Here is a 24,660-nt window from a genome sequence, read left to right on the forward strand (position 1 = left end):
CACAGAACATCACTAGGACCTTTGAGATGGTTGCTGCCAGCCTGACAAAATGGATCCGAAATCGTTCGCTTCAAAGTAATCCACATCGTGGAGTAACGAAGGAATGGGTGATCAAAATCAGAGTGAATTGGACATTCTTGTCACTCCCCATGGGCGCGCTGATAGGTGGGTGTGTGTTCTGCTTATTGTCGATGTGGGAGACGAAAAGGCTGGGCCTTCCGGCGTGGAGGGGAAGCTCACTGGCGACCCTAGCCCACGGCCTCGATGTGGAATCTAGGTCGTTCTTGAGAGAGGCGAGCGATAGTTCTCGTATCGCATCCCAGGCGCGGACTTTGGAGGTCAAGTTTGACGACTCTGAGGGCGGACCAGAGCTCGTCCGTGGTACCAAAACTGGCACTCCTGCTCGCGAGGCGCTGTAGCAGAGTCATGTATGTACCGTGTGAGTTGAGAGACCATCATTTGATATACTAATGATGAATATGGCGTCATTTGGTATTGGAAACTACATGTAGTTCTGGGGGATAAGTCATGATGAAGCGTAGAGGTGAACCCGGAGACGGAGGGTAGGTGGTATCACCGGCGGCTTGTCTTGTGCCGGGTTATGAGAAGGGTGCGAGGCACATCATCCAAGAGGTGAGAAGTCAGTTAATTTCAGGGGACAAATTTTCTCAGATGAGGTGCAACTTGATGATCCACGTTATGTCAAGTAGTATTTTGAGGTCGAACCAGGTTCGAAAACCACTTATTACCTTAGCGAAGGTTGCTCGAAGTCCCTGGCATCGAAAGCGCTATCGGGCTCTTTAAACGTAGGGTAGTTTTCATTGACTGTGCGGTTATTATCATTTCTTGTTTCATAAATCGATTCATACTTCAATAGGCATGAGAGCAGCGGCAAGCTACACGTTTTAGGAAGCCGTCATTTTTGGCCTGCTGACACGCTGGCATCGGTGGCGATGGCGAGGGGACAGATAACAACCAACTCCAAATCTTGACTAGGGTCTCGTCTCGCTCCGATAGGTTTGGTAATGCATTCAGCAGACATGCATCGTCTTCAGTCCATCCCATTGAATCACATCCTGGAAGCAAAATGGTTCCCAAAGCTAGCTCGAGCATAACTTTGACCCTGACGCCCGTTGTTGACAGCGATAGTATATATGGTCTCGACGTCATATTGGTTCTTCAATCCCCAGGCAAAGCTGCTGGCGAGCCAATTTTCCTCTACAGTAAACGAGACAATGGCACAGGGGCGCCATCGCATGAATACCATCCGTCGAGTATCAAGGCCTACGACAGCCAAGGCCACTTCCCCCTCAACATAGTTGACAGCTCCAACGACGCAAATCTACAAGAATGGCACGGCTTGCGCAACATGGAGGGTGACTTATCGCTACATCTCCACGTACAGCCTGTACAGGTCACTGCGAAGGATCACAGGAGATCCATTGTTCCTCTTGGTATCGATCTTGGAAGAACAGAGCTGTTGGAAGACCAAGGGGGGCTGATGGGTGCTGGAAAGTGGTTCATCCCACGACCAGCCGCTGAGCCAGAGATTCTACATCAAATCACAGTGCAGTGGGATGTTTCCTCCTCGCCTCCGGGAACACGGGCGGTTTGGAGTCACGGGGAAGGACCCGAGCCCATCACCAAAGAAGGCACTATCGACATGCTGCTAAATTCTGTCTACATGGTCGGCCCAGTTCAGAGCTTTCCCGCACATGTTGACGCCATGACCGGCATGACCGGAGATGCTTCTCCCAACGCCGGTTCGACCTTCTGGTTTGGCAAACTTCCGACGAATCTCGAGAAGTTATCCGAATACAGCAGCAAGATCTTCCCTAGTATGTCGACATTCTTTCGAGATCCTCAGGGAAGCTATCAAGCCTTCATTCGCAAAGTTCCCAATGGCTTTGGTGGAACAGGGTTCCAGGCCAGCAGCTTGATCGAGTACGATTTTCAAACGGAGGCAGTGTCTGACTTTGATCTCGTGCGCCTCTTCAACGACTTGATGGTACGATCGTGGGCCCGACTAGACACAGAAGACGATGATGGATCTGAGGCTGAGTGGTTCTCGAAAGGCTTGTCCTCAAACTTCCCCTCTGGCTCTGACACAAGCCATCTAATTAACTGTTGCGTAGGCCTGTCCCAGATGTACACCATCTTCTTCCCCTACAGGTTCGGTCAAAGGGGTCCCGATTACTTCCGTGCGACACTCAACGGGTTTCTGTCCGCGTACTACACCAGTCCCCACCTCACAACGAGAATAAGTCAAGGCAAGAGTCCAGCCCAGGTAGATTCTTACACCGCATCAATCCCCTACAACCGCGGCTGGATCTACATGCTCAAGATGGATTGCTACACGCGCCGCGCTTCTGTGCAAACGGAAGCAGGCGTGTTGAGGCCTCTCGATGGAGTTGTTGGAGACCTTATGGAGAAGCGCCGAAGCGGCCTCCAAATGCGAACAGTAGATTGGTTGAATGGGGTCGCGCATTGGTTGGATATGATTGATATTGCTGCAGCACCTTATTTTCAGGAGACCATTATGGACGGGAACACCATGTGGCTTGACGATATGACGGAGGCTTTCGGTGCCAAGGAAGGCACTAGTCGCGTTGTCGAAGTTGACCAGGAGATGCTGTACTTTGGATTCGATGTGATGAAGAGTCTGGAAAGGGGAGTTGTTTCTGCGATTGAGCCTGGATCAAGAGCAAATCTCAGTGGGCTCCAGGATGGTGACCGAATTCTGCGTTTGGACGGATTTGAATTCTCCATGCTCGGCCCAGATCGCGAAGTCAAAGTTCTGGTGGAAAGGGATGGCGAGACGTGCAGCTTTGAGTACTCCCCTCGAGGGCTTGACAAGGTGCCTTGTTGGCAGGTTTTGAAGGTTGAGCCTGCAGGAAAGTGAAGAAGAGTTGGATCAGCCAGTCGGCCCCTGAAGGAGGTGATGCTAGTTATATTTTATTGAGAGACTTTTTCAGCTGCCGCGACGTAATGCTGATCAATCTCGCTTCGACGATTGATGCATGTACCGGACTGGGTGGGCTCAGCTCTCCCATAAACATAAGCAGCTTCAAGTTCAATATCTTCGCCAGTGAGTGCGTCAACTGCGTCAAAATCATGGAGAACTCCGGAAGCATTGTCCGAACACTGCTCCCTTCCATCTATGAGATGGGCTGACGCCTTGAGCAAAAACCTGTATGTATTATTCGCCGTGTCAACGCCCGCCTCCAGAATAACTTCGATATTATGAGTTCCGCGAGGTGCAGGCGGGATGCAATCCAGCCTGAGAACGAGCACTTTATCGTTTTTTCTTGTATCTTCAAGCTCGCCTTGGAAGACTGGTATGACGGCCCTCGACTGTCCGTCAACGGTCGTGGTGAAGCTCATGGTCCAAGTAGACGGGAGTATCGTGTATCGCTGAAACACCCGTAGCGCCTCGCCTCCGATGGTCTCCACAAGGACTGATCGTGGGTTCGACTCTAGCGTACCAACCAGGTCGTCGTATCTTCCGCGTCCACAGAGATTTTCGGCAAAGACGGCGGTGCCAAACGTAACAACTTCATCGTAGTCCCACATGCCTGGCATCAACCGAAGACTTGCTGGATGGTCGAAGATAGCAGAGGATCCACCACCAAAGAAGGTGTCTACCATGGATCGTAACTGTGACGCTTCTGTATAGCCGCCCACGATGGCGACTTTTGAGATTTCGTTGCTAGAAAGATTCGCGCTTTTGATGACCTGGTCCAGAAGGGGTAGTGTCTTCTCGAGTGTCTCCATCTCGGTCGCGTCGAACACCGAGTTCCCTCTCAGCCGCTTCTGCTGCACCGATTCGCCTATCTCTTTGCCAAGCTGGTGGTCACTGATAGTAGCCAGACAATCGAATACACCTGCATCAAGCTCAAACAAAGACACCTCGAAGGTTTCTCTCCCTAGGTCATATACAATGAAGTGGAAATCATCGTCCAGGTTGTCTATGCCGAACCCGATGGCAGCGGCGGTAGGTGCGTTCATGATGCGAAGAACTTCTAATCCAATGGAGGGACCAGTTTCCGTGATGATGTTGCGCTCTTCCTTGGTGAAATACTGCGGCACAGTCACGACTGCCTGTTCAATGGGCCCAAGTGTCCAGCTTTCGGTCGCCTTCTTCAGTTCCTGGAGGGCTTCGATGACGGCATCTTTGAATACATGAGCTTCGTGAGAATTCGCATTTGAATCTACTTGAGAAATTGGGTGTTTGATGGCTCGATGTAGGAAGTACTCGGGCTCCGTGGCATCGCAAACCATATGACTGATAGAAGTTAGCGCTCACCATCATTAGGGAGAGAGTACGGCAGGCCTTGGTCTAACCTGTAATCGAATAGAGCACTTGAAAGACTTGGATCACGTTGTGCGTGATGTGCTGATTCATCTGGTCCCATGATTGTGAAGCCTAGAGTACATCTGTCATCAGCTCTTTTTCTAGAAGCTCTACAGGAAGCTTACTCTGGCCATCAAGCGGTATCCTCCTGGCACCACGTTGAATCATGCCCACGCTTGAGTATGAAGGTCCGAGGCTCTTCATAACACAACTTTCATCAATTACGGCGTCCATGAGTGCTTTGGAACTTTTGGCAGGACACTCACAATGGACATGCAATCAGAGTTATATTCACCGTCCCGGCCACTGACCTCGAATGCGGACGCACCAGAGCATGCTAGCGATAGAGGCAAGATGAAAATCCCGAGCAGACCGAAGCTCTTGGCTCTATGCCGTTCTGAATAAGACGACATGTCAAACAACTGCAATTTGTGTCTCGTGTCAGGCTGTCGAAAGTGCAGAGGAGTTAAATTATCGCAAACACCTCTAGCAATAGACGCGATGGTTATTTGGCCTTGCTTCAAGAAATCTTATAAGTTCGATGTAGCTTCTACTAAGCTTTTGACAGACCAGCTGTCCTCTTTATACGAGAAGCGATGGCTGTTGTGGCCTGTTGTTGGTGACACCAGCTGGGTGCTTAGTGAGCTAACCTGAATATCCCACGCTAGCTCGTATTGCGTGTTAGGCAACAGTGCATTTAAAAATCTAGAAGATTGGACAAAAAAAGAGTTCACAACCGGTGTGGCTACATCTCTTGGTGCTCATACTGGGATTCGAACTCGGAGCCTGTCGTCGAGTAGGCTATGGGCGTAATTGATTGTTGACCTTTAACTACTCCCCCACCCATCCCAGTTTGACCTGACCCGTCGGCCTAGACGGGCGCCTGCTGGTTGTGGTGACGGGAATGGGATTGAGGGGGGTTATGAAGGCTCCTTCCAGTGTGTATTCTGTATATTCAGGAAGTGAGTATGTGATGACAACGCTGGCCTCAACCATGGCTTCACTCCCGAGAAAGGTGCAGGCAGGCAACATGCCTTCCTACTGTAAGCCTCTGGCCAGCGTTCCCTCGTCTCACTATGCACTTAGGCGGTCCGACTTATGGACTTGATTTACAGCTTCTTTCTTTGTCACTGTACGGTTGCAGTCTTTCTCAGATTCGCAGTGAAGATCTACTCAGGAACGGATTGTTCGGTCTCTAAAGGCTTCCAGATATCAACATCCCCTTGAGGGACCTGAATATGTAGACAAGAGGTACTAACACTGAAGTTGCAGATGCCGCGCTCGTAGCAAAGACTTCTTGACGATGCTCTTCTGATGGTGTCGATGATGTTACTTCTACCTCGCAAGGAGCACCTTGCTACAAACATCGTGGTTCGTCGCGATTGGTGTGAGTGCATGTGGTTGGACAAGGGACGATACTGAGAACCTGAGACGAAAGCCAGCGGTCGCCCTGCCCCCGAAACGCTTGCCTGGAGCTACGGCCCACCCGGCCCCAGCCGTTATCAGCCGCCCCACCACAGAATTCTTATCGCTCCCGCAGCTCCGATAAGGCTCTCAACGACGACGGAAGCCAGGCTTCTTCCGTCATCTTCACTCCTTCAAGTCGCACTCTTCCCAAGCTTTCACCCAAGCCTGTCACCATTTCTAGAGCTGAGCCAGCAAGCATGACGACCGCACGATCGGAATGACTGATCCCACGTACACAGTCTTCGTCAGACTGCCCATTCTGCGGGGCGAGTTCACGGATCCCCCTCCGGTGAGTCCATGAGTCCATCCGCCCATAACCGTCCGGGTGCCTTTAGCCGCGGGACCGACACTGATGCGACTCCACGATGCAGGTTAACTGGGATTCCGCCAAGGACGATGTGTTATGGAACATCATCTCCGGCGCAACTAAACAAGAGATTGACTGTGAGTCCTGGCTGGCATTTGAGCTTGTGAACGTCGCTAACTTGGTTGCGTTTAGGGAATGAACTGTAAGTCCTTTCCCGGGAACCGGAACCACTCCATCGAGCTCACCCATCCTTCAGAGCCGCACATTTCGACGTGACCGTCGATTTCCTTCTTCAACAAGTAGCCTACTTGACCGAGCGGCACACTGCGCAGCTTCGAGCCCAGGTCCGGAAAGCCACAGCCGCCGCCAAGGGCTCCTCTGCTCCATCCCCCGTTCCTGGCGCCGAGCCACACACGCACCAACGAACTGTCTCTGCGCTATCCATCCGACGCGATTCGCCGCTTCCTCGGACCGATACCAGCACGCCAGCGACGCCCATAACAAGCTCTCTCCGACCGAATATCACACGGAATGCCTCCTCAGGTACGATAACACGCAACCTGGGCGGCGGCTCTACGACCCGCCAGAGCAAGCCTGCCACCTCGCGGCCATCCAACGACAATCAGCGACGTCGTCTGTCATCACTTCCTATTCAGAGCACTCCCAGGAGCCCCGAACCGACTTCGCCTGACGCCGATGAGCTGAGCTCGCCCACCACCTCGGACGATGAGTCCAGCCCAGCGCAATCGCGCATTATCCGACGACCACCTCGCTTCCAGCAGCGCGACGGCCCGACCGATCTCGAAGACGAAGATGAGGACACCGAGCCCGCTTTTCTCCAATACAAGCCGCAATCATCCAACACATCAGCACAAGACATGGGTTCGACATTACGGGGCGATCCCCGACACGCCCGACGGACACCGAAAGGCAAGGAGAAGATTCACCACTCCGAGACGTCAGATTCGTCGACAAGTTCACCCGCCATGGTGTCCAGGGGCCCCTCGACAGGGGAGAGACGCCCAACTGGCCCCCTCTCTCCTCGCCGCCCGGCTGAACTGTCTGGCAAGAGTCCAAGTCGGAAGGGGTACTCGCGAGACGGAAGCGACGGCACGCCAAGTATGGGCAGCAGCTTCAGTGACTTGGACGGTAAGCTCCGCAATCACTCGTTACTGACGAGCAATGCTAATAGACAGCAGACGCCTCTGTGACACAGTCCGCTCTCGAGGAAGCCCTCGCGAGTAAGATGCAAGACGGCGGCATCGGGAGCAGATTCAGCATCAGTCAAGCGTTTAGAAGCCGCTATATGCCCAAACCTGGTCAACAGTAGCAGCATGTGCATCAGAACTTGTTTTTACGGTAGAACATGAATCGGTTGGGTCGAGAAGCATCTCTGGCGTTTTAGGTAAGATCACAAAGCGGGTCAGAAAGTCCATTTTGTTTAGTCTATGATGTTTGTTGGAATATGATTTGGCGTTTAATACAAACTAGTCTTTGAAAAGTGTCAATACGGTTACTTAGGCGTCTTCATGGTCGACTATTCCAAAGAGTGACCATGTCTGAATCACAGCACAACGCCTTCCGTGTTCAGAAGAGATCGGGAGCACGCCCATCTATCCTCGACTGCGTGAAAACAAAATAGGCGCTATTTTCTTCAAAGATATGCTGATTCCAATCATCATACAGTTACTTCCAAAGCACTCAAGGACGAGACCCCATATTGGCCCAAATTTCGCGACAGACCAAAGACAAACCAAGTGTTGCTAGATGCATCCAAAAACTCAAAGCAGTGGCGCGGTATTCAACGACTGTCTCCCGAATGCTATGATCGCACCCTATCCTGGGTGCGCATCTCATGGCTCTCTCCTCTCTCAGCTTCACAACAGTCAGCCTACAATGATCCAGACACCAAAAACAGAGACAACTTACCATCCGACTCATCCGTCTTCGCCCCTTCATAGGGGTCCCACGTCTTTTTCCTCGCCGGGAGCGGTTTCGTCACCACTTTCCTTCCCCCGAATAGCCCGTCTTCGGTTTTATGGTGCCTCGTCTCGTGCAGTCGATGTTCGTCGTCGTCGTCGACCCTCTCGCCGTGCTCCGCCCGACGCCTCTTGGCCTTGTGTGTGCGGTAGAAGAACAGCGCCCCGACGACGCCAATGAAGACGGTCACGGTGCCGATGATGGCTCCGATCTCGCCGGGTTGGAGGGCTCGTGGTGGCGGCGCTGGCTGGGGGCCGGTGCGGCTGTCTCCCTCATAGAAAGACATGGCTTGCGGCTAGAGAGTGAGGGAGGTGCTGTGTTCTTGTTCTGCCCCGTTGAGCGGCAGAGACGCTCGGATAGTGGTCTAGGGAGCGTGGGTTGCGGGAGAGGCGTTCGATGGCGGTCCGGGGGATGGAAGGGGGGGGGCACCGGCAACCATGGATTGAGACGGGAGCTATCTCAAGGGCGGGCGTCCTGGTGCTCTTTGCGTACACGGGTATCCGTAGGTGAAGCAGGACCATAAACCCGGGAATCTTGTAGGAATGAAGGATTGTCCCGGGAGAAAACAAGGCGCTTCTTCTTCTTCGTCCCACAGCAGTGGAATTGTAGATTGAAGAGAGAAGTGGCGGACTACAGTTTCTTGTGGAAATTGATCTTGTTAAGTTGGACTATCCGTTCATGTCTCTCAGCTACCCCGGCTTTCTCTGCTCTACGTACGGGTTCTCGCGTACGTACTTCTCACCCCCTTCTCCCGAGAAAGGGGGGGTGAGGGAGTTTGGTCTCATCCATCTACGGTTACCCCTTCATCTTTCCTTCTGTCGCCAACGACGGACCGGCTTGGGGAATGCCTCACCAAATGGGAACCTGTCCACCTGCGGCTAGCCGAAACGGCACTCCCGCTTGGTGGTCCGTCGTTTATGCGGCTCTAGATTGCGGTGTTTGCCTGCTAACCAACAGAACGTATCTTTTTGTGCCTGGCTAGGACTCTAGTGAGTCTAGTCTATCCGTTGACTCTCTCGACTGGAGCCTTGGTAGAGAAAACGTGACAAACGAAAATTGTAGATCGTGTTGGAAGAAGGAATATGTTGGTTTGCTTGCTTCCCAAAGGGGCATATAAGAAATGTTGGAGCATGGGTGTCTACCTCCCTTTCCGCAACCCAACAATAACCTTAGATCTCGTCCGCTGTCCGTTACGCGGTTTCCGCCTTTTTCTCCTCCAACATATAAGATCCCAGGCTGTTTGTGTTTGCTAGCTAAGATATTGCCTTACCTTTCCTTGTCTTGCTCCGGCGGGACGATGAAACTGGCGGTCTTGGAAGAGGGTCCTCCACGTACCCAGCAAAAGGACCTCGACAGACATTGACCGTGGACTCTGAAGGTCCTGAGCACAAGTCCAAACGAGACAGACCTCTTTCCGAAGAATCAGTAAATACCAGACGAGAGACACACGTAGTTCCCCCTTGGTGCCAGGCCTCGCAATTTCGAATCAGCTTCCCTTCATTCTGTGACCCCCCAGCTTGGAGCAAGAGATCTTGGTGAGAGCTGTCGAGTCGGCTACACGCATCGACGTTCCCGGTCCCACGAGACAGGTGGATGTCAAGAGTCGGCCTTTTCACCCTCCTCTCCTAGAACGGGAGCCCGTCACCTTCCAAATTCAAAAGCCACTCCCGCTTGTCATCTCTAGCCCGTCACGCAACGAGACACAATCGGGTCTACCTGAGCCCTTGCACCAATACGTCGGTTCCCGTACATGTCTAACCCGAACAAAATGTTCGTCCTTTTTAATGACTCGTTGAACGAAGGAGTTTCGGTCAAAATCGTCATGGTCCCAGAAAAAAAGGTTCGAGGGAGAAACACCGGTTCAGAGGACGAGATTGAGATTGGCCATCAACGTTTTCTTATTCTCGACCAGGGGTAGGCGGTGGGCTTGAGACATGGCTTCGGTTGCTGCAAACCCTTGCATCCGCAAACTCGCCGACCGCGCATCCTGCCAAGGCGTGACCGACATTAGCATGGAACTCTTTTTCTCTGACCCGATCGTGCTGGGGATGGACGAAGAAGTGAGACTCTTTTTTCATTAACTTCTCGCTTCCAGAAGACATGTAATATGCACGATGGTGCCACCAAAATCACCTCCCACCTGCACCATGCGACGCACCTCTGATCACTACTCATCGCTCTTCATGAGACGAGGGGGAAAAGAGAGAGAAACGAAATGGCGTGTGAGAGATCCAGCATGTCACCGGTGCGTCCCATCTACGGGTGTTCGTGCAGGTTGGTGGTACCGTGGTATCTGGGGTCGAACCACCTCAGTGCGCGACGCATCATTTTCAGTCGTTGGCTGCATTGCCGGGGTTGGGGATGCAGGCGGGATACCTGCATGCCCGTTTGCGCGACCCGCCTGTCGCTTTCGAGACTCTTGGTGCTGCGAGATCTTTGGCAGACTGGACGGGATCTCAGGCAGGTAGAAGCCCGTCTGGCCGCGTTGACACTCTTGGCAGTCGTTTGGGTGGTTCCTCAATGTGACACTTTGAGAAGTCGAAAGGGGGGGGGGGGGGGGGTAACGATCCATGAAGCAATGTTTTGTTCTTCTTTGGGCGACTCATAGTCGAAACGAAACGGAACACCTTTGAAACATCAAGATAATCAATATGAAAAGTAATGATGGAATTTGATGATAGAAGTTAGATCGGATTTGAAGGACTGGGCAGATAGAAGTTTGAGGGTAGTTGATAGGGGATCGGGAATAAAAGACTTGACGGCGCTCACTCACGACGAGGAGATTGAACTCGTCACGGTGATTGAGCCCCATACACATGTCAGCCACAATCCCGGTCGCTTGGCGACAGACGAGAAGACAAAGTTCTTCTTTCCTTCTCCAAGGCCTGACTCAATGTTGGGATGTAAGTAAACCACCTCGAGCAATGGCTCTCTTCGGCTGAAGTCCTCATATTGTCAGGCAACAGATACAGATGTAATGCTTAAGGAAACCAATCCGTCGGCGCTTTGTGTTTTTCCTCTACAGTTTCTTTGCTCTGACATCCAATCCACCAATCTTTACCAGCCATCCGTGTCCCCGGCGGCTTCTAAGCCGGCGTAAAGCTCAACAAGACGTCGTTGGGCAGCTTCGTCGTGATGCCCACCGTCTGCAACATAGGCCTCTCATCCCTCGGTTGGATGTCTTTGAAAGTCTGCAAGATCCTCACCACAAAGTAACTCATCTGCGTCAGCGCAAATTGCTGCCCAATGCAAATCCGCGGACCGCCGGAGAAAGGGAGATAATCCCATCTGTGTGAGGTTATCCCGTCAGCAAGAACTCTCATCTCGAGCCAGTAATGTACCGAGAGAGACAGAGATTCAGGGGAGGGGGTAAGATCGACAAGAAGAAGAAGGGGTTAAAACATACGATGGCCGTATCTCCTCCCAGCGCTCGGGACGGAACTCGTCAGCGTCCTCGCCGTACAGATCCTTCCTCCGGTGAAGACAAAACAAAGACCACCGCACGGATGTGCCCTTCGGAATGAAGACGGGCGATTTACCATCGGGCCCTCCGCCAACGGGTAGCGTCGTATCGCGCGCCGTGCCGCGCGACATGCTCGCGACAGTCGGGTACAATCTCAGGACTAGTAAGACGCACCGTCAGCACTCGATCCCAAAGTCCCCTCCTCTCAGACAGTCAGTGAACAACTCACTCTCCTTGAGCACCATGTTCAGGTACTTCATATCCTTCACCTCCTCCCACGTAGGCCTGCGTCCCTCCAAAGCCTCCACCTCGCCCCTCAGCCTCTTCACTACATCCCCCCTCCTCGCCAAGATCCAAAACAGCGCAGACAGCGTCGAGGCCGTGGTATCCCGCCCCGCGAGGATCATGGACAGCAGCTGCGCGCGGATGTAGTCCGGCGTCATCCCTGGCTTCCCAATCATCTCGTTGAGAAACACGTAGCCCCGTTCGGGGTCTTCCTTCTTCTCCGGGTCAGCTTCGCGGATGTTGCGAATGTAGTTGTCGCAGAAGTCGTGAATCTTCTTCAGGCCTTCGTACCACTTCTTGTCGTTGTCGAGGAAGGTGAGCAAGCCGAGGCGGGAGCGGATGGCGGAGCGGGTGGTGATGTATTCGAATGTCGACGTGAAGTCGCGGGCTTCTGGCGACGGCGTCGTGAGCATGTTGGTAGAATGCCCGAACCTAGCGGATTGTCGTTAGTATATCTGTCTTTCTCTCGTCACCTCCCCTTTCTTCTAGGCACTCACATAAAGTCAGTCGCCGAGTCCATCGTCATCATATACAACAACGCCTGCAAATCAACCGTGCCCCCATCCTTGGGAATATTCCCAATAAGATCCCCAACATGCCTCTCAAAACACTTCAAATCCGCAATCTGATTTCTCACAAAACTAGGCCTCATCATCGCCCTAGCACCATGCCACACCTCCCCATTCGCCGAGAAAATCGCATCCTCGCCCAAAATCGGCAGCACCGCCTCCCGTCTGGGCCCGATGATGGGAAAAGCCTCAAACGACGTCGCCAAAATCGCCTTCAAATTCTCAGGCTCGCTCGTCATGAGCACCCACCCGCCGGGCGTCTTCACCCACCAGGTGTTTCCCAGCGCGCCAAAGAGGTCCTGCCACCACTCGAGGAGCTTGTGCTCTTTTTGACGGGCGAGCGAGGTGCGGATCCAGTCGCTGCCTAGGATCGGGTCCTTTTGTGGGTACATGGGCGCCGGGCGGCAGTGGAGGGCCTTCATCTTGAAGAGGTACCATGCTTTCTTGTGTAAGACTAAGGTCGGGAGGATGAGGAGCGTTGCGAGGAGGGGGCTGGTGAGGGCGTGATTTGCTGTGAGGTGGGAGCCGTGGGCCCAGGTGAAGTATCTTTCAGTCAGCGTCCAGAGGATGTAGGCCCCGAGGGCAGCTGATGAAGTTGCGTAGAGGTATTCTCGCGCCATGATGGTCAATATCTTGTGTGAGAGTCCAATCGTCTCTTGGTGAGGTCAAGGTCGAGGTCCTGGTCTTGGAATCGCAGCCCTACCCCTCAACGCTTTTAAAGAAGACTGAATCGCACTTAAAGCTCACGCACGTTTCCGATATCCGTGCCGGTGTGTCCGACGAAAGCAGGTACAACATCAGACGGAAAAGGTTTCCGACTGCGTAGCCCAAGGGTTTTCCTCTCTCCAAAGAATAAGGCCCCAGTTTATTTGTTTTTCGCTTTCGGTACAGAGTAGTCCACTAGACAAAGTAATCAGACCAAAACTTAGAATTACCTAGGCACCGTGGAACTTAGGCTGCTAGAGTTGCATATCTTATACACAACGTCTCCATCAAAGACACGGCTGACGCGACGAGTCGATCCCATCCCAATCCCATGTGCGTGCGTCCACATACGTCCGGCGAGGAGGGGTAAGTCCGTAAAATGATGTAACATCGCCATCTCGTAGTACGTATGGATATCCCCGGGATTCCCCTCATCCCCTCATTCTCCAGAAATCAGACCTAAACTAGCTCTCGACATAATATCTTAGTGCCCACCCCCTTCCAAGAGCGGCAGTTTTGCGCAACTAGCCACCGCTAGGAGACCTTTCACGCGGGAGCGCTACGCTACGATCACCAAGCTAGTTCTTGACCCCTCCGATCCCATTGCCTTCGTGGTCCGTACAGTCTTCAGATAGCCTATTGCTGTGACAGCCATACTCCTCCGCAAAAAACTACCATGGCACCGAAGATGGCGATGAAGCTGGTGAATCAACCAGATCGCTCCATCCTCTTCAGTAGCGCTGAGAAAGACTTTAAAGACCACCTCTAAAGAACGAGAATTGCCTCGGCATAGCCTATCAATTCTCCAAAGAAAGACTGTAATTGTGCCGCCATTGTGATCCTGCACGGTTACACAACCACGTCCTCGAGACACGCAACACCACCGCACCCCACATGCCTCCTTCCCCCCGTGTTGGGGCATGTGAACAGAAATACGAAGCCATTCATTGGCTGAACTACATATCCTAGGAGCGGGGGAGATATATAACTGCGTGTGAGTGTGGGTACGGATATTTGGTGTTTGCACATCTATGGGAAAGTTTTACCATTGACAAGGGGGCCAGTCTCGCCCAGTCGGCGAGTTCATAGTTGAACTGTCAGACTTCAAAGTGACAAGCTCGCCCGGAGGTCAAATCCGAGAGACGCAAGAGACCCCCATCCAAGTACGTAGTATCTTGAAGTCTTGCTACATCACTCAAGGAGCATTCCGCCGTTCTAAGTTCTGGCGTTTCCTTGGTTAAATCAAGTGCCGGAAGGCTTGGAAAGTCTATCCTTCGTTCTTATTCATTCTTATCTGGAGCTTCTACGGATGTCGCTTTGATGCCAAGCTTATGTGGAGAGCTCCGCCACATAATTCGCCGTGAGACTCGCCCGTCAAATCGGCGGACGGAGGTGGAAGCAGCGCCGTGCCGGCCCCGTCAAGCGGAAAGTAACGCCTTTGCAGTCTTCCACAATACCACCTAGGTATTCTCAGGGTCACTTTATGCGAGTTTCTCGTTATCAGAATGGCCAATAGTGGCTTCAATTACAATTGGCATCATCTATCTATGTACAATTCGTCATAACGTCGTGGGCTCTTCCCCAGCTCTCGATTTTCTGGAGCTGATTGTGTCGTAATAGCCGGCCATGACTATTCGGTTTTATTCTCCAATGAATGCCAGATGATGCCAACCCAATGCATATGTAAAATCCAAGTATGTTCCAGAAGTCCGTTCGTCCTCGCCATTAACGCCTTTGATGTTGAATGCAGTTTGCTCCGATTTCCGACAGTGAAACAAGCCAGGTTCTACTCAATTCGAGCCGATCGCTGTGACGCAATGCTGTTGCGCAACGCAGGGTTCCGGCTCTTCCTGCTCAATCTCTTCTCTCGAACCATGGGAATTCCTGGAGGCGGATCCGTGACCGCTGTCGTCCCGCTTATCTGAGAGAGCACGCTTCCTCGCTGTGGAAGGCCTTGGTGGCTGCTCATTGTGTATCCTTTCGTCGGTAAAGGAGATAGTATCCCATTCTCACGCGAACTGTCACTAGAAGCGTCATTGTCGACCCCCTTGCCCTCCTCATTCATCTCTTCGTTCTTCCGCCTGGCACTCAGTGCGGCAAGGCCACCACCACTGAGGAGCGCGGAGCGGAAATCGAAGAAGCGCTCCTTCATGGGCTTCTTGGACGTTTCGTCCAGCATCATCCATATGACAGCCACAATCAGGAGGCCCAGCACAACCATCGTCAAGATTGCTGCGCCGGCCGTATCGCCACCGCCTAATGGTGGTAAAGTTGAGACTGCAGGGACCGTCCGGCCGATGTCGTTACCTCCAGCTCCAGGATCGCCCTGAGAAGTGCCGCCAACGTCTGCAGTATGAGGTGCATTGGAAGATTCGATGAGGTTGCCGAGCGTGATTTCGAGGGCGGCCATCTGTTGTCCGACACCCTGCATTCCATCCCAAGTCCCGTTTTCGGTCCACTTCAACCCGCACATGCGTCCATTCGTACCGCCTTTGCACTGCGAAGCAGCTGCGATAGATGAAGCGCGAATCTTGGACATGATGCCATCTGTCAAGTGCGGGGCCCATTTGGTGATGGCCGCAAGCCAGCGGCTGAGGTATGCCTTGAAGGACTGCTGGTCCAGGTTGCAGAGTTCAACCGTCTCGCATGCCACCTCTTGCATGATATTCTTTTCCTCGCCAACAAAGAAGACATCTGCGCCCTTGACCAGCCCGTCGAGTCGGTTCTTCCACACCTCGTTGCCGGTGTGGTTGTACATGGCGGCAGCGCCAAGAATCATACCGCCGGCATTGTAGGTCCATTGATACGGTACGATGTTTGTGCAGTTGTACTGAATGTGGCCGCCGTCGTAGACGTAGTAGTCGTCGGAAATGAATTTGACATTAACCATCCACTCCCATGTTCTCTCTGCCCAGTCGGAGTAGGACGAGTTGCCGGTGTACACAGCCAGGCGCCCGGCAAGAGCGAAGAAGCAGGCTTGGGAAATGGTGTTCTTGTAGTCGTAACCGTTGTTCCACTGGAAGATCTGCCATCGAAGTCCTCCATTGCAATGGTCCGGATCCCAGCGTGCGGCCTGGGTGTTAAACACAGCCTGCGCCAGGGCAAGCCATTGTGGTTGGTCATCCGGGGGGTTGGGGAACCCATGCTCGGCAGCAGACATCACTGCGAGTCCCCAAAATCCTTGATCGTCGTTTCCCTCGGTTCGCGTCTGATTCTCTGGCATGTAATCGTTGAATTTGCCGACTTGGTGGAGGAGACCCTGAGTGACAACATCATTCCAAGTGCTGTCACCTGTGTAGTACCAGTAATCGATCATGGTGCCCATCATCGCGCCGGCCTCCCACCCTGACACAGTTTTAGTGGGGAACAGGCCAAGGACTTGAATATGCACTTACAGTAGTATGGATCGGGAAGAAGACCTGGGGTCTTGCCAGGTTTGTCTCCGTCGTAGAACGACATCAGATCTTCAGTCATTGACCTCGCAATGGTTTTGATACCGGCTATGCATAACACTTGTGAGTCAAGATCGCCATTAGATTGTCATTTGCGCTCACCTTGGTCACTTGTGTCCAAGTTGTATGCTGTGGTGAACTGGACGGTCGCCAGTAAAAGTGCCGGCAAAAGCCGGCTTACAGACCATGTTGTCCGGCCCCGCATTGCGATCATGATGCGAGAGGTCGGAGTGTGAGGGATCCTTGGCTTCGATGAACGGACCGCATGAAAGATTGGACTGAAGATTCAGGAATCCGGGGGAAGCGTCGATTAAGTGTCAAAACCAAGAACGAGTGGATGCCGCAAGGTTGGAATAAGAAAGCGGCCAAAACTTGCACAATGTCAAGACTTTCTGGCATAAACCGGGCAGACGATGCACATGGGAGTCGAGCCACGTTCGTCAGGTAATGGAGTAGCCCCGATGATGCGAGCTAAGAACCGGCAAGGTTGGTTGGCGTTTTTTCCCCTCCTCAACGAGAGGTGAATTCGTATGGCGGCTGGGTTGTCCACACCACACACACACCAAGACTGTTTTAAGCTTGGGAAAGTGCGTCTACTTGTATGTTGGTGTTGGCATGTACGTGCATGCAGGTTGAACACACCCCTCAAAGAAGCAGTAGCACCTTGTCAGTTTCCGAGGTGGTCAGGCAAGCCCCAGTTTGCCAGGTTCAGAATCCAGGCTCCGCGTCGTCCAGACCGAAGTGACCGGGGGAGGATCGAGGAGGAGCGATGACGGCGGAGTTGCGCACGCTCGCTGCTGCTGCCAGTGCTGTTTGACTGCTGCTTCCGTGTCTGTCAAAAGCCTGCGTCTGCCGTAGTCGTTCGTGAGAAACAAAAAACGAAGGTGTGAGGGGAGAAGCAGCTTCTATCTAGCCCCAAGTAAATACGAGTTTGGTCAGGAGCAGTCGAGGACACCAACAAAGACGGAACCGTCCCAGTCGAGAAACCGAGGGAAGTAGAGGAGCGGCGGAGGTCCACTAATAGCTCCCGAAAAGCAATACGAACTTTGCAAAGAGGATCCAGCAAGACGAGATTCGCCTTCGTTTCTGGCCTAAGTTGGACTGGGGAACAACAAATAGGACAGGCACCGAGGCATGAGAGCCGAGTGCACTTTGGGACTGGTAAGACTGGGTAATTGAGCAATCGCGAAACCAGCTGAACGAGACCCAGTCTTACAAGTAACAATGTCTCACCGCCGTGTGTGCTTGTTGTGGTTTCGTGGTTTGATGCCGTCCAGTCCCAGTACCTACCTAGCCTATTGGTAGGTATTTTGTTTCTTTCCAGGTGCCAAAGTGCCAGTCTGCCCTTGGGCTTTGGCCATGCCTCCTTGCTTCTGTTTCTAGCGTAAGCATTGGCAGCTAAGCTTGTTCAACATGCTTGTGATGCTTGTGCAACCGTCCCATCCACAGCGCGTCCGGCTGTGGTCCGAACCCCTGCCATCCCATGAGCTTGGTGCTGCACAGCGCTGACCCGTTCGCTGGCATCCCCCAGCTCGCACTGCGGGAGGTAACTTGGTAACGTTTCCGGACCCAGATGGGAGCCGCTGGGGCTATTGGATCCTCATGTGCCGCTGTCGACCCAAGGTTTGTTGCGAGAAACACACTAAATTATCAATGTTTCCCACCCTGTGTTTCTTGTCTCTCAGGCCTGAAGCCTGCTTTCAATGCCGTGTGGCCCACTGGTTCATCTTTTAATCACTGACTTTGTGGCTGGTAAAATCCGAATTAGACTTTGTACCTGATCCAAGCCGGACGACGCTCGAGTGAATTGACTTTGTGAACACCATAATGTCTTCTCAGTGTCGTTTACTATTCTGGTCCCTTGGCTGTGCGCTACGACCTTGCCCAGCAAACCGGGGCGGTGCAAGCAGCCAGCTGCTTCTGCTTCTGGGCGGCGGCATGCCGCATGATGCCACTTGTTGGAGTTCCGCTTGAATAACTTGAATGAATAACATGAATAAAACGGGGCTAGCTGACGTCGTTGATCAGCAGAGCTTCTGGGGTGGTTAGGAAGCGACAGGGCCAGTATGCCGCTGGTCCCGGACTTTAGACTAGGTCCAATCAGCACCAAAACAGTCCAAAGCTGTCCGGGCCGCCGCCGCCCTGCTGCTGGGCTGGAAGTAAGAATTGGTAGCGAGCGGGGGAATCGCCGCAGGCCGCCGCCAAGAACCTTCCAAGTTGACTGCCGAAAATACCCAGGGGTCTCGATTCCTTCAGGTTCGGATGTTGTTTGCTTGAAGCGATGTGATGCTTTCGGGGCAGACAATCGAAGGACATTGGATGACCGTTTCCCGCTGCGTTGTTGAATGATCTCGTCCTCATGTTCCCTGCCGTTGAAGGCCGTTTTTGAAACTCATAATCCTGAAGCTTGGCGGCTGCTCGAGCGAGTGAGCCCATTTCCGCGAACGATTTAGCTTCAGAACTTGGTCGCTCCATACCATCTGTGCATCGGGCCAGCCGCCAGCGCGCTTAGAGGCACAAATTCGGAGCCGATCTTATGAAATGGCCCATTCATAGGCCTGGCCGTGAGTAAGCCATCGGCATGGCGAACGCAGCCAGGCTCGCATTCTGAGGCTCTCCGAGCATCGCCGTCGAGACTCAGGAATGCGTTTCCATTCGGCCTAGGCAACGGTAAAGTAGCATGCCAGCGAAACATCGTGGTACGTGGACCGCTTTGTCACCGGCTGGTTCGTTGGCATTGAGTCTCACCATTCCGCATTGCTGATTGCGAAGAGCGCAATTTGCCCTCGGAAAGTCCATTCCTCGGCAAGGAGCCTGAGATTGTGATGTGTTCAACCGACTTTGGTCAGGTTGACTTGCCAGTTGTCCCATTGAACGTTCATAGCCATGTGCCAGCCCGACCGGTAGGCCGATGAAACGAGGTTGCGACCGTCCAGGGTTAGTCGGAATATTGCAAGCAGTAAGATCAGCTTCGCAGCGTGCTTCAGGGATGGTCCTGCAACGGCGACACAGGACGTACGGAAGCGGTACAGGCTCAGATGGAAATGGGGGTTTATCGTCGCCTTCTTTGCGCTCGTGGCGATGTAACGGGTGCTGCAGTGTTGGTGTCTCCGGCTTCATCTAGGTCTCAGGTCCCCGTGATGAATGTTGGAGTAGCGGCATGTGTTTTCAACGTCCATCCAGTGAGTTCCTTTGACGAAGGTTGGATGTTCATTTCGCTTAGTTGCCAGTAACGAACCAAATCGCCAAGATGGGCATCTTTGCGTAGAGTGCTGCGGTAATGGCATGAAACCTGGGAAGGCATTCGAGGAACTCTGGTCTGCGATGTTTGGCTCTTAGACAACTGCTGCGCCACGATGCTGCGCCACAAGATAGACCCTAGTGTTCCTTACGTAAGATCCTGGCTCAACGTCAAGCCACATCGAGCGGGCAATATTCGGACCCGAGGAGCCCATCGCGTTCGAGGACAATACGCGTATCACGTGGCCAGCTTTCACGTGCCGCCAAGGAGCCAACCTTGATGTTGAGGATGTGATCGGATGAGATGGTGGCATGGTGCAAGTCATGGCTCCGGGGCAATTCAGTTCCGTCGGGGTCCAGGCTGTGAGTCGTGACGAGCCTGCAGCACTGCCTCGACGATTACATCAGAAGCCGCGAGTCCGTGGCACTGGCTCCGAATGCTTGGGAGGCGCCAGAAAACACCTTGCTGCGCAGAAAGCTGACGCCAATGCCCAGCCTTCTCAGCAGTGCAGCAGCACAGCAATTTGGGAAGGTCGGAGCAAAGGTCTCCATGGGACTAAGTAGTCCCTGGAACGAGTCTGCGTGACTACGACAGTGGTCCTCTCTTCTCTAAGGGAAAGCCGACGAGGAAATGGCAGTGCTGGCCCGGAGACGCTTCCAGATTCTCTCGTATCCAGGGAACAATCTTTGCTGGGCCTTTGTCATGTTTATGGGCACCCGCAGGCAGGGAGAGTCAAAATGAACAGCAGACTTTTGAGTTGGAAAAAGAGAAGAGAGAGAGCCACTGCGTTCGTGACTGACTGCGCATTTCCACTTTTTGCCAGGTTCCCCAGGCACCGGACGAAAGGTACGTACCACGCACTCAGTTTCTGACCTGCTCGAAACGGCCGTTTTGATTGGCCCTCATCCACCGTTCCACCATCCCTCTTCTTGACCCCCCCCCCCCCCGGGTGCCCCGTCTCCGTCCTGGCGGCCGTGCACCGTCCTCCTCCCATCTCACCCATTGGATTCACTCGTTTTTTGCTGCTATCGGCTGGGTTTATTGCCTTGTCGCGCGCCTCTTGCGCCTCTTCCAACCCTTTGGAGGTCCTGCTGCTAGTTTGTTCCAGTGGCTGGGTCGTTCCCAGCTCGACTAAAATTAGTGGTCTAGCATCCCCCAAGGTGGCCGTGGTTGTAACTTGTCCCCTTCCGACCGTCTTGAGTCCCGTCTTCCTCCCCCCCAACCTGGAAAACCCCCGTGCCCCCGTGCCACCCCCCGGCAAGAAACCGCAGCGCATCCCCCCCAAATCCTCAGACGGGCACCTTGTTTCGGCTGGGCTCTCGCCTCTTTTTCCAAGCGGGAGGCGTCTCATCACCTGAACCTGAACTTAACCACCTCACCAGCCCGCCTACACCCTCCAAGGCTCCAACCACCTTTTCTCCTCTTTCCCAACCACACTTCACACACTCTTCGACCATCAATCAACAAACCGCGACCGATCGCCATTTACATCCTCCAAGAAACTCCGAACCTCGTTCAACTCAAACTTCAATCTCGCTCGTCCGAAACAAGACTTTTATTCGCCAGCTGCAGCTTCGAGCTCCGCCGGCAAACCCCAACTTCATTCAGCCTTCTCACATCTCCGTCACCACAGCGACAATGCCCGAAGACGCCCCCTACGACCCGTACATCCCCAGCGGCCAGGCTGCCAACACAGCCGGCACGCAACAGCAAGGAGGAGCTGGCGGCAATGCGAGGACCCAGGCTCTGCAAGCTGTAAGTTGCGCTGCTTTTTCTTGATGTTTCCATCGCGAGGTGGTTTTTTTGGTTCGACTTTCTGCCCCGGATTGCCCGACGCCTGATGACGAGGACCGACCGAGCTACCCGTTCGACCCAAGCTGTCGCCAACTACGCCTGATTGGGCCATCGCATCAATTCTCCAGCTCGTCAGCCAGAATTTGATCAGAAGCAATATTGTACGCCGTTGAGCGGGAGATGGACAGTCGTCATACCTGGCAACGTCAATCGCGTCCCCTTGACGATTGCCAGAAAGCCGACCGTGTCTCCTGGCCAACGCAATCGATACTAGCAACATGGAAACCTTCAGCGAATTGAACACGGTGCGATTCGATGACACTTTGCGACCGCTCAGCAACTCAGCAGCAAGAACAGCAATCGCTCTGGATGTTCGTCGCTCGTCGTCGGCGGTGCAATCAGGGGCAAATTTGTTTCGCCTATTGCGTACTCGGAACCGTGTCACCAGAGCCATGTGCTAATGATCTATTTATAGCAAATCGACGACACCGTTGGTGTGATGCGTGAGAACATCAACAAGGTCTCCCAAAGAGGCGAGCGTCTGGATGCTTTGCAAGATAAGACCGACAACCTGGCTGTTTCAGCTCAGGGCTTCCGCCGGGGCGCCAACCGCGTCCGCAAGCAGATGTGGTGGAAGGACGTCAAGATGCGCATGTGCTTGATTGCCGGCATCATCATTCTCATTCTCATCATTGTCATTCCAGCCGGTATGTCTCCCCATTTTCTCGAGGGCTATTCCTTTGGATCGCGTCTGTCTGTCTGTTCTGTGGCTCCAATCACCGTTATGACTGTAGTCGTCGCAACGCGCTAACGTAACCCCCTCAGTTGTTGCTACTCACAAGTAACAGATACCACACTTTTTGCATTACACTAGCCCCTTGGGCTCATGGTTCGCCCTCATGATATGGAAATGAATTGCAGATATCTCGCAGGCTCCGAGCAACCGTGAGAGACGAGGGGATGAGGCGGCACACAGAGCCACCTCTATGGGTTAATGACTTGGGAAGCGCGGAGGTTGTTCGAAACGGACTCCGATCTACTCCAACGGTCTGCATGCAAAGGCCTGCTGCTGGCCGGCTTCGGAATTCGTTCCGAGGAAGCTAGCTAGCCGCATCGGCCCGGCTGCGGATCAACCGCATGTATGTATGAGGGATGGCAGGCGTTTGCGTAATTTGAATTCTCACTGGCCCTGGTTTTGATATCCAGTCTGGTCGCTTGTTGTATATGAATGAAGTGACGAGTCTTCTTCCACAGAAATACTGCGAGTTATTTTATACCGGCGTCCGAACTTTCCGTGATCCTTTGGATGATGTTCCAGTTCATCGTTGATGCTTGATCTGTGAATCCATATTCGTGCATCGCATTACGTCTCGACTAGAGAGAATGGTGTCACTGAGCCAAATCGGTCAGAACTTGGTCAACGATCTCAGAATCAAGCTGCCAGGGCCTAGCAAATGGGGCCACAAGGGATTCTGAAACGGCGACTCTCGCCAGTCTCGGCTGATCTGCCCGCTCTTGAAGAGTGCGAATGGGCTCGGCCGGGTCTACTACGTCTACGATCGGGGCCACGATCTCGAGCGGTGTGCATATGCGTGTGTGTAGATGGATGGGAGCAGGTTATTGAGGACCAGCCAGTCAGCCAGTCAGCCAGTCAGTCAAGTCTTGCATACTGCCCTGGGCCATGCCAAATAAGGTAGCAGTAAACCCACGGCAACGGCAGGTTCCAGGTCCTGAATGGTTCATCTCAAGCTCGGCAGATCTCTGCGCCGGTCCCCGGGATTGCGTCGGAATTTGGGCCCAGCGGTGGTACGAAAGAAAGTACGGATCCGAGAAGGCGTTTAGAGTTGACATGTCCACTCTTTTTTCCTTCGTTTCCACATGGTTCAGGAACGACTAAAGAGGAGGTAGGGTACGAAAGCTGAGCCGTTGTCTTTGTTATTTTTTTTATTGAGGATCAGACTTGTTGGAACTTGGAAAAGAGATGGTTTGCTTTAGGTGCGTGTTGGTTAGTTGTCGGTCTGTTTCTTCATGTGTGGTCTAGACATTTGCCGGGCTACGTATGCACGGTCACAATGTTAAAAAAGCAGTTAGTCAAGAGTCAACGTCAACAGTCCTTCCCCTTCCCCCGAGCATCTTCACCGGGAGCACTCGACAGATCATAGATGAAGGATGTCTGGTTCTGCCTCGGCTCGTGTTAGGCATGCAAGCTGCGGTTTCCTCGCTCTTCCCCCATGGCTCCACCTAGCCCAGAGAATTGAAATTTTCAAGTAACATTTTTTCCAGGTTGCAGAAATGCCTCTTTTAGTCTGCAGTGCAGCAAGAGAGAAAGAAAAAAAAAAAAAGGTGCATGGCTATTGCAGATCCCGGCGGCCCAGCACGCATTTGGTGATCTGTACGTACCGGGGTGATTCCTTATCAGATCCGACCAATAACCGGGGTGTCCACCGTGATGGGGCCCTTCTTCCCGTTTTGAGGTCTGCGGGTGGATGAGGGAAAGTGGTGACGGGTGGTGCAGCGGGAGTGTTTCTTTGGTCGGGATTTGACTTACTCGAGGTTCTCATGGCCTTGAGGGGGAGGGAATCGTCAGTAGCAGGGTGTTTGTAGAGTCGGAAATACGACAAGAAAAGACTACGGCATCGTGGAAGATGAGAGAATAGCTAAATTAGATGGCGCATAGTCTGTTCTTTCCCCGTGGCCGCGATCGCATGTCACCGACGACCTGCCAGCTGTCAGATGGTGTGCTAATGCGGATGCAAAGTGTGGGCGGCCGGCGGCGAACCGATGCAGACTGCCAATGACAGAGCAGAGCGGTACCGGTCGATTTTTTCCCTTGGAAGGTGCCCGCCCGCCAATTGCTTCCCGCTCAGGTCCTTCCTGCGGCGGCCCTGCACTGCACTGGGTGACGGGACTGGTACAGTTGCTGGGTGCTCGGTGCCCCTGCCCCTCCTCCACACCTCCACTGCATCATACCGGCTCTGTCGCCCACGCACCGCACCACCGCCCACCACACCACCAAAAACGTCCAGTCACAGTCTCGCAGGCC

At 53.3% G+C, this 24,660-nt stretch overlaps 8 protein-coding genes across 8 annotated transcripts; 3 read left to right on the plus strand and 5 right to left on the minus strand.

Moving 5' to 3' along the window:
• Positions 1-809: 809 nt before the first annotated feature.
• BDP81DRAFT_364335 (uncharacterized protein) lies at positions 810-2,902 on the plus strand (the record flags this gene model as incomplete). Its single annotated transcript, XM_060586487.1, has 2 exons — positions 810-2,079; positions 2,113-2,902. Exons 1-2 carry the CDS (start codon positions 1,088-1,090, stop codon positions 2,900-2,902), a joined length of 1,782 nt encoding a protein of 593 aa, XP_060452379.1. The 5' UTR covers positions 810-1,087.
• A 26-nt stretch (positions 2,903-2,928) lies between these two features.
• Positions 2,929-4,495, minus strand: BDP81DRAFT_19972 (Hsp70 protein-domain-containing protein). The gene is made up of 2 exons (XM_060582536.1): positions 4,345-4,495; positions 2,929-4,285 (listed from the first exon to the last, which is right to left on the minus strand). Exons 1-2 carry the CDS (start codon positions 4,413-4,415, stop codon positions 2,956-2,958), a joined length of 1,401 nt encoding a protein of 466 aa, XP_060452380.1. The 5' UTR covers positions 4,416-4,495; the 3' UTR covers positions 2,929-2,955.
• A 1,543-nt stretch (positions 4,496-6,038) lies between these two features.
• BDP81DRAFT_306931 (uncharacterized protein) lies at positions 6,039-7,458 on the plus strand (the record flags this gene model as incomplete). The annotated part of the gene is made up of 4 exons (XM_060583316.1): positions 6,039-6,110; positions 6,193-6,265; positions 6,369-7,277; positions 7,325-7,458. 4 exons carry the CDS (start codon positions 6,039-6,041, stop codon positions 7,456-7,458), a joined length of 1,188 nt encoding a protein of 395 aa, XP_060452381.1.
• Positions 7,459-7,950: 492 nt separating this feature from the next.
• BDP81DRAFT_389129 (uncharacterized protein) lies at positions 7,951-8,394 on the minus strand (the record flags this gene model as incomplete). Its single annotated transcript, XM_060587220.1, has 2 exons — positions 7,951-8,003; positions 8,058-8,394. The coding sequence occupies 2 exons, from the start codon at positions 8,392-8,394 to the stop codon at positions 7,951-7,953; spliced, it is 390 nt and encodes a 129-aa protein (XP_060452382.1).
• A 2,712-nt stretch (positions 8,395-11,106) lies between these two features.
• Positions 11,107-13,200, minus strand: BDP81DRAFT_20023 (cytochrome P450). The gene is made up of 4 exons (XM_060582539.1): positions 12,354-13,200; positions 11,801-12,288; positions 11,515-11,731; positions 11,107-11,396 (listed from the first exon to the last, which is right to left on the minus strand). Exons 1-4 carry the CDS (start codon positions 13,043-13,045, stop codon positions 11,195-11,197), a joined length of 1,599 nt encoding a protein of 532 aa, XP_060452383.1. The 5' UTR covers positions 13,046-13,200; the 3' UTR covers positions 11,107-11,194.
• Positions 13,201-14,916: 1,716 nt separating this feature from the next.
• On the minus strand, positions 14,917-16,796 carry BDP81DRAFT_306756 (family 76 glycosyl hydrolase; the record flags this gene model as incomplete). The annotated part of the gene is made up of 3 exons (XM_060583306.1): positions 14,917-16,475; positions 16,526-16,630; positions 16,685-16,796. 3 exons carry the CDS (start codon positions 16,794-16,796, stop codon positions 14,917-14,919), a joined length of 1,776 nt encoding a protein of 591 aa, XP_060452384.1.
• A 2,412-nt stretch (positions 16,797-19,208) lies between these two features.
• BDP81DRAFT_414651 (uncharacterized protein) lies at positions 19,209-19,818 on the minus strand. Its single transcript, XM_060589381.1, has one exon. It carries the CDS (start codon positions 19,700-19,702, stop codon positions 19,220-19,222), a length of 483 nt encoding a protein of 160 aa, XP_060452385.1. The 5' UTR covers positions 19,703-19,818; the 3' UTR covers positions 19,209-19,219.
• Positions 19,819-21,084: 1,266 nt separating this feature from the next.
• Positions 21,085-22,491, plus strand: BDP81DRAFT_477717 (synaptobrevin-domain-containing protein; the record flags this gene model as incomplete). The annotated part of the gene is made up of 3 exons (XM_060594827.1): positions 21,085-21,578; positions 22,093-22,324; positions 22,466-22,491. The coding sequence occupies exons 1-3, from the start codon at positions 21,462-21,464 to the stop codon at positions 22,489-22,491; spliced, it is 375 nt and encodes a 124-aa protein (XP_060452386.1). The 5' UTR covers positions 21,085-21,461.
• Between the last annotated feature and the right edge of the window lie 2,169 nt (positions 22,492-24,660).

The sequence above is a fragment of the Colletotrichum phormii genome, assembly GCF_030913505.1.
Source record: "Colletotrichum phormii strain CBS 102054 chromosome Unknown BDP81scaffold_1, whole genome shotgun sequence".
In the NCBI taxonomy this organism is placed as follows: Eukaryota; Fungi; Ascomycota; class Sordariomycetes; order Glomerellales; family Glomerellaceae; genus Colletotrichum; species Colletotrichum phormii.

What these genes read in the sequence shown, in the direction of transcription:
- BDP81DRAFT_414651 (XM_060589381.1), bottom strand. Translation starts at nt 19,702, where the DNA reads ATGAAGCCGGAGACACCAACACTGCAGCACCCGTTACATCGCCACGAG.
- BDP81DRAFT_20023 (XM_060582539.1), bottom strand. Translation starts at nt 13,045, where the DNA reads ATGGCGCGAGAATACCTCTACGCAACTTCATCAGCTGCCCTCGGGGCC. An exon ending in GACTCGGCGACTGACTTTAT is followed by an intron (nt 12,289 to 12,353) that starts GTGAGTGCCTAG and finishes ACAATCCGCTAG; the next exon opens with GTTCGGGCATTCTACCAACA. An exon ending in TGGGAGGAGATACGGCCATC is followed by an intron (nt 11,397 to 11,514) that starts GTATGTTTTAAC and finishes AACCTCACACAG; the next exon opens with ATGGGATTATCTCCCTTTCT.
- BDP81DRAFT_19972 (XM_060582536.1), bottom strand. Translation starts at nt 4,415, where the DNA reads ATGGGACCAGATGAATCAGCACATCACGCACAACGTGATCCAAGTCTT. An exon ending in AGTGCTCTATTCGATTACAG is followed by an intron (nt 4,286 to 4,344) that starts GTTAGACCAAGG and finishes AACTTCTATCAG; the next exon opens with TCATATGGTTTGCGATGCCA.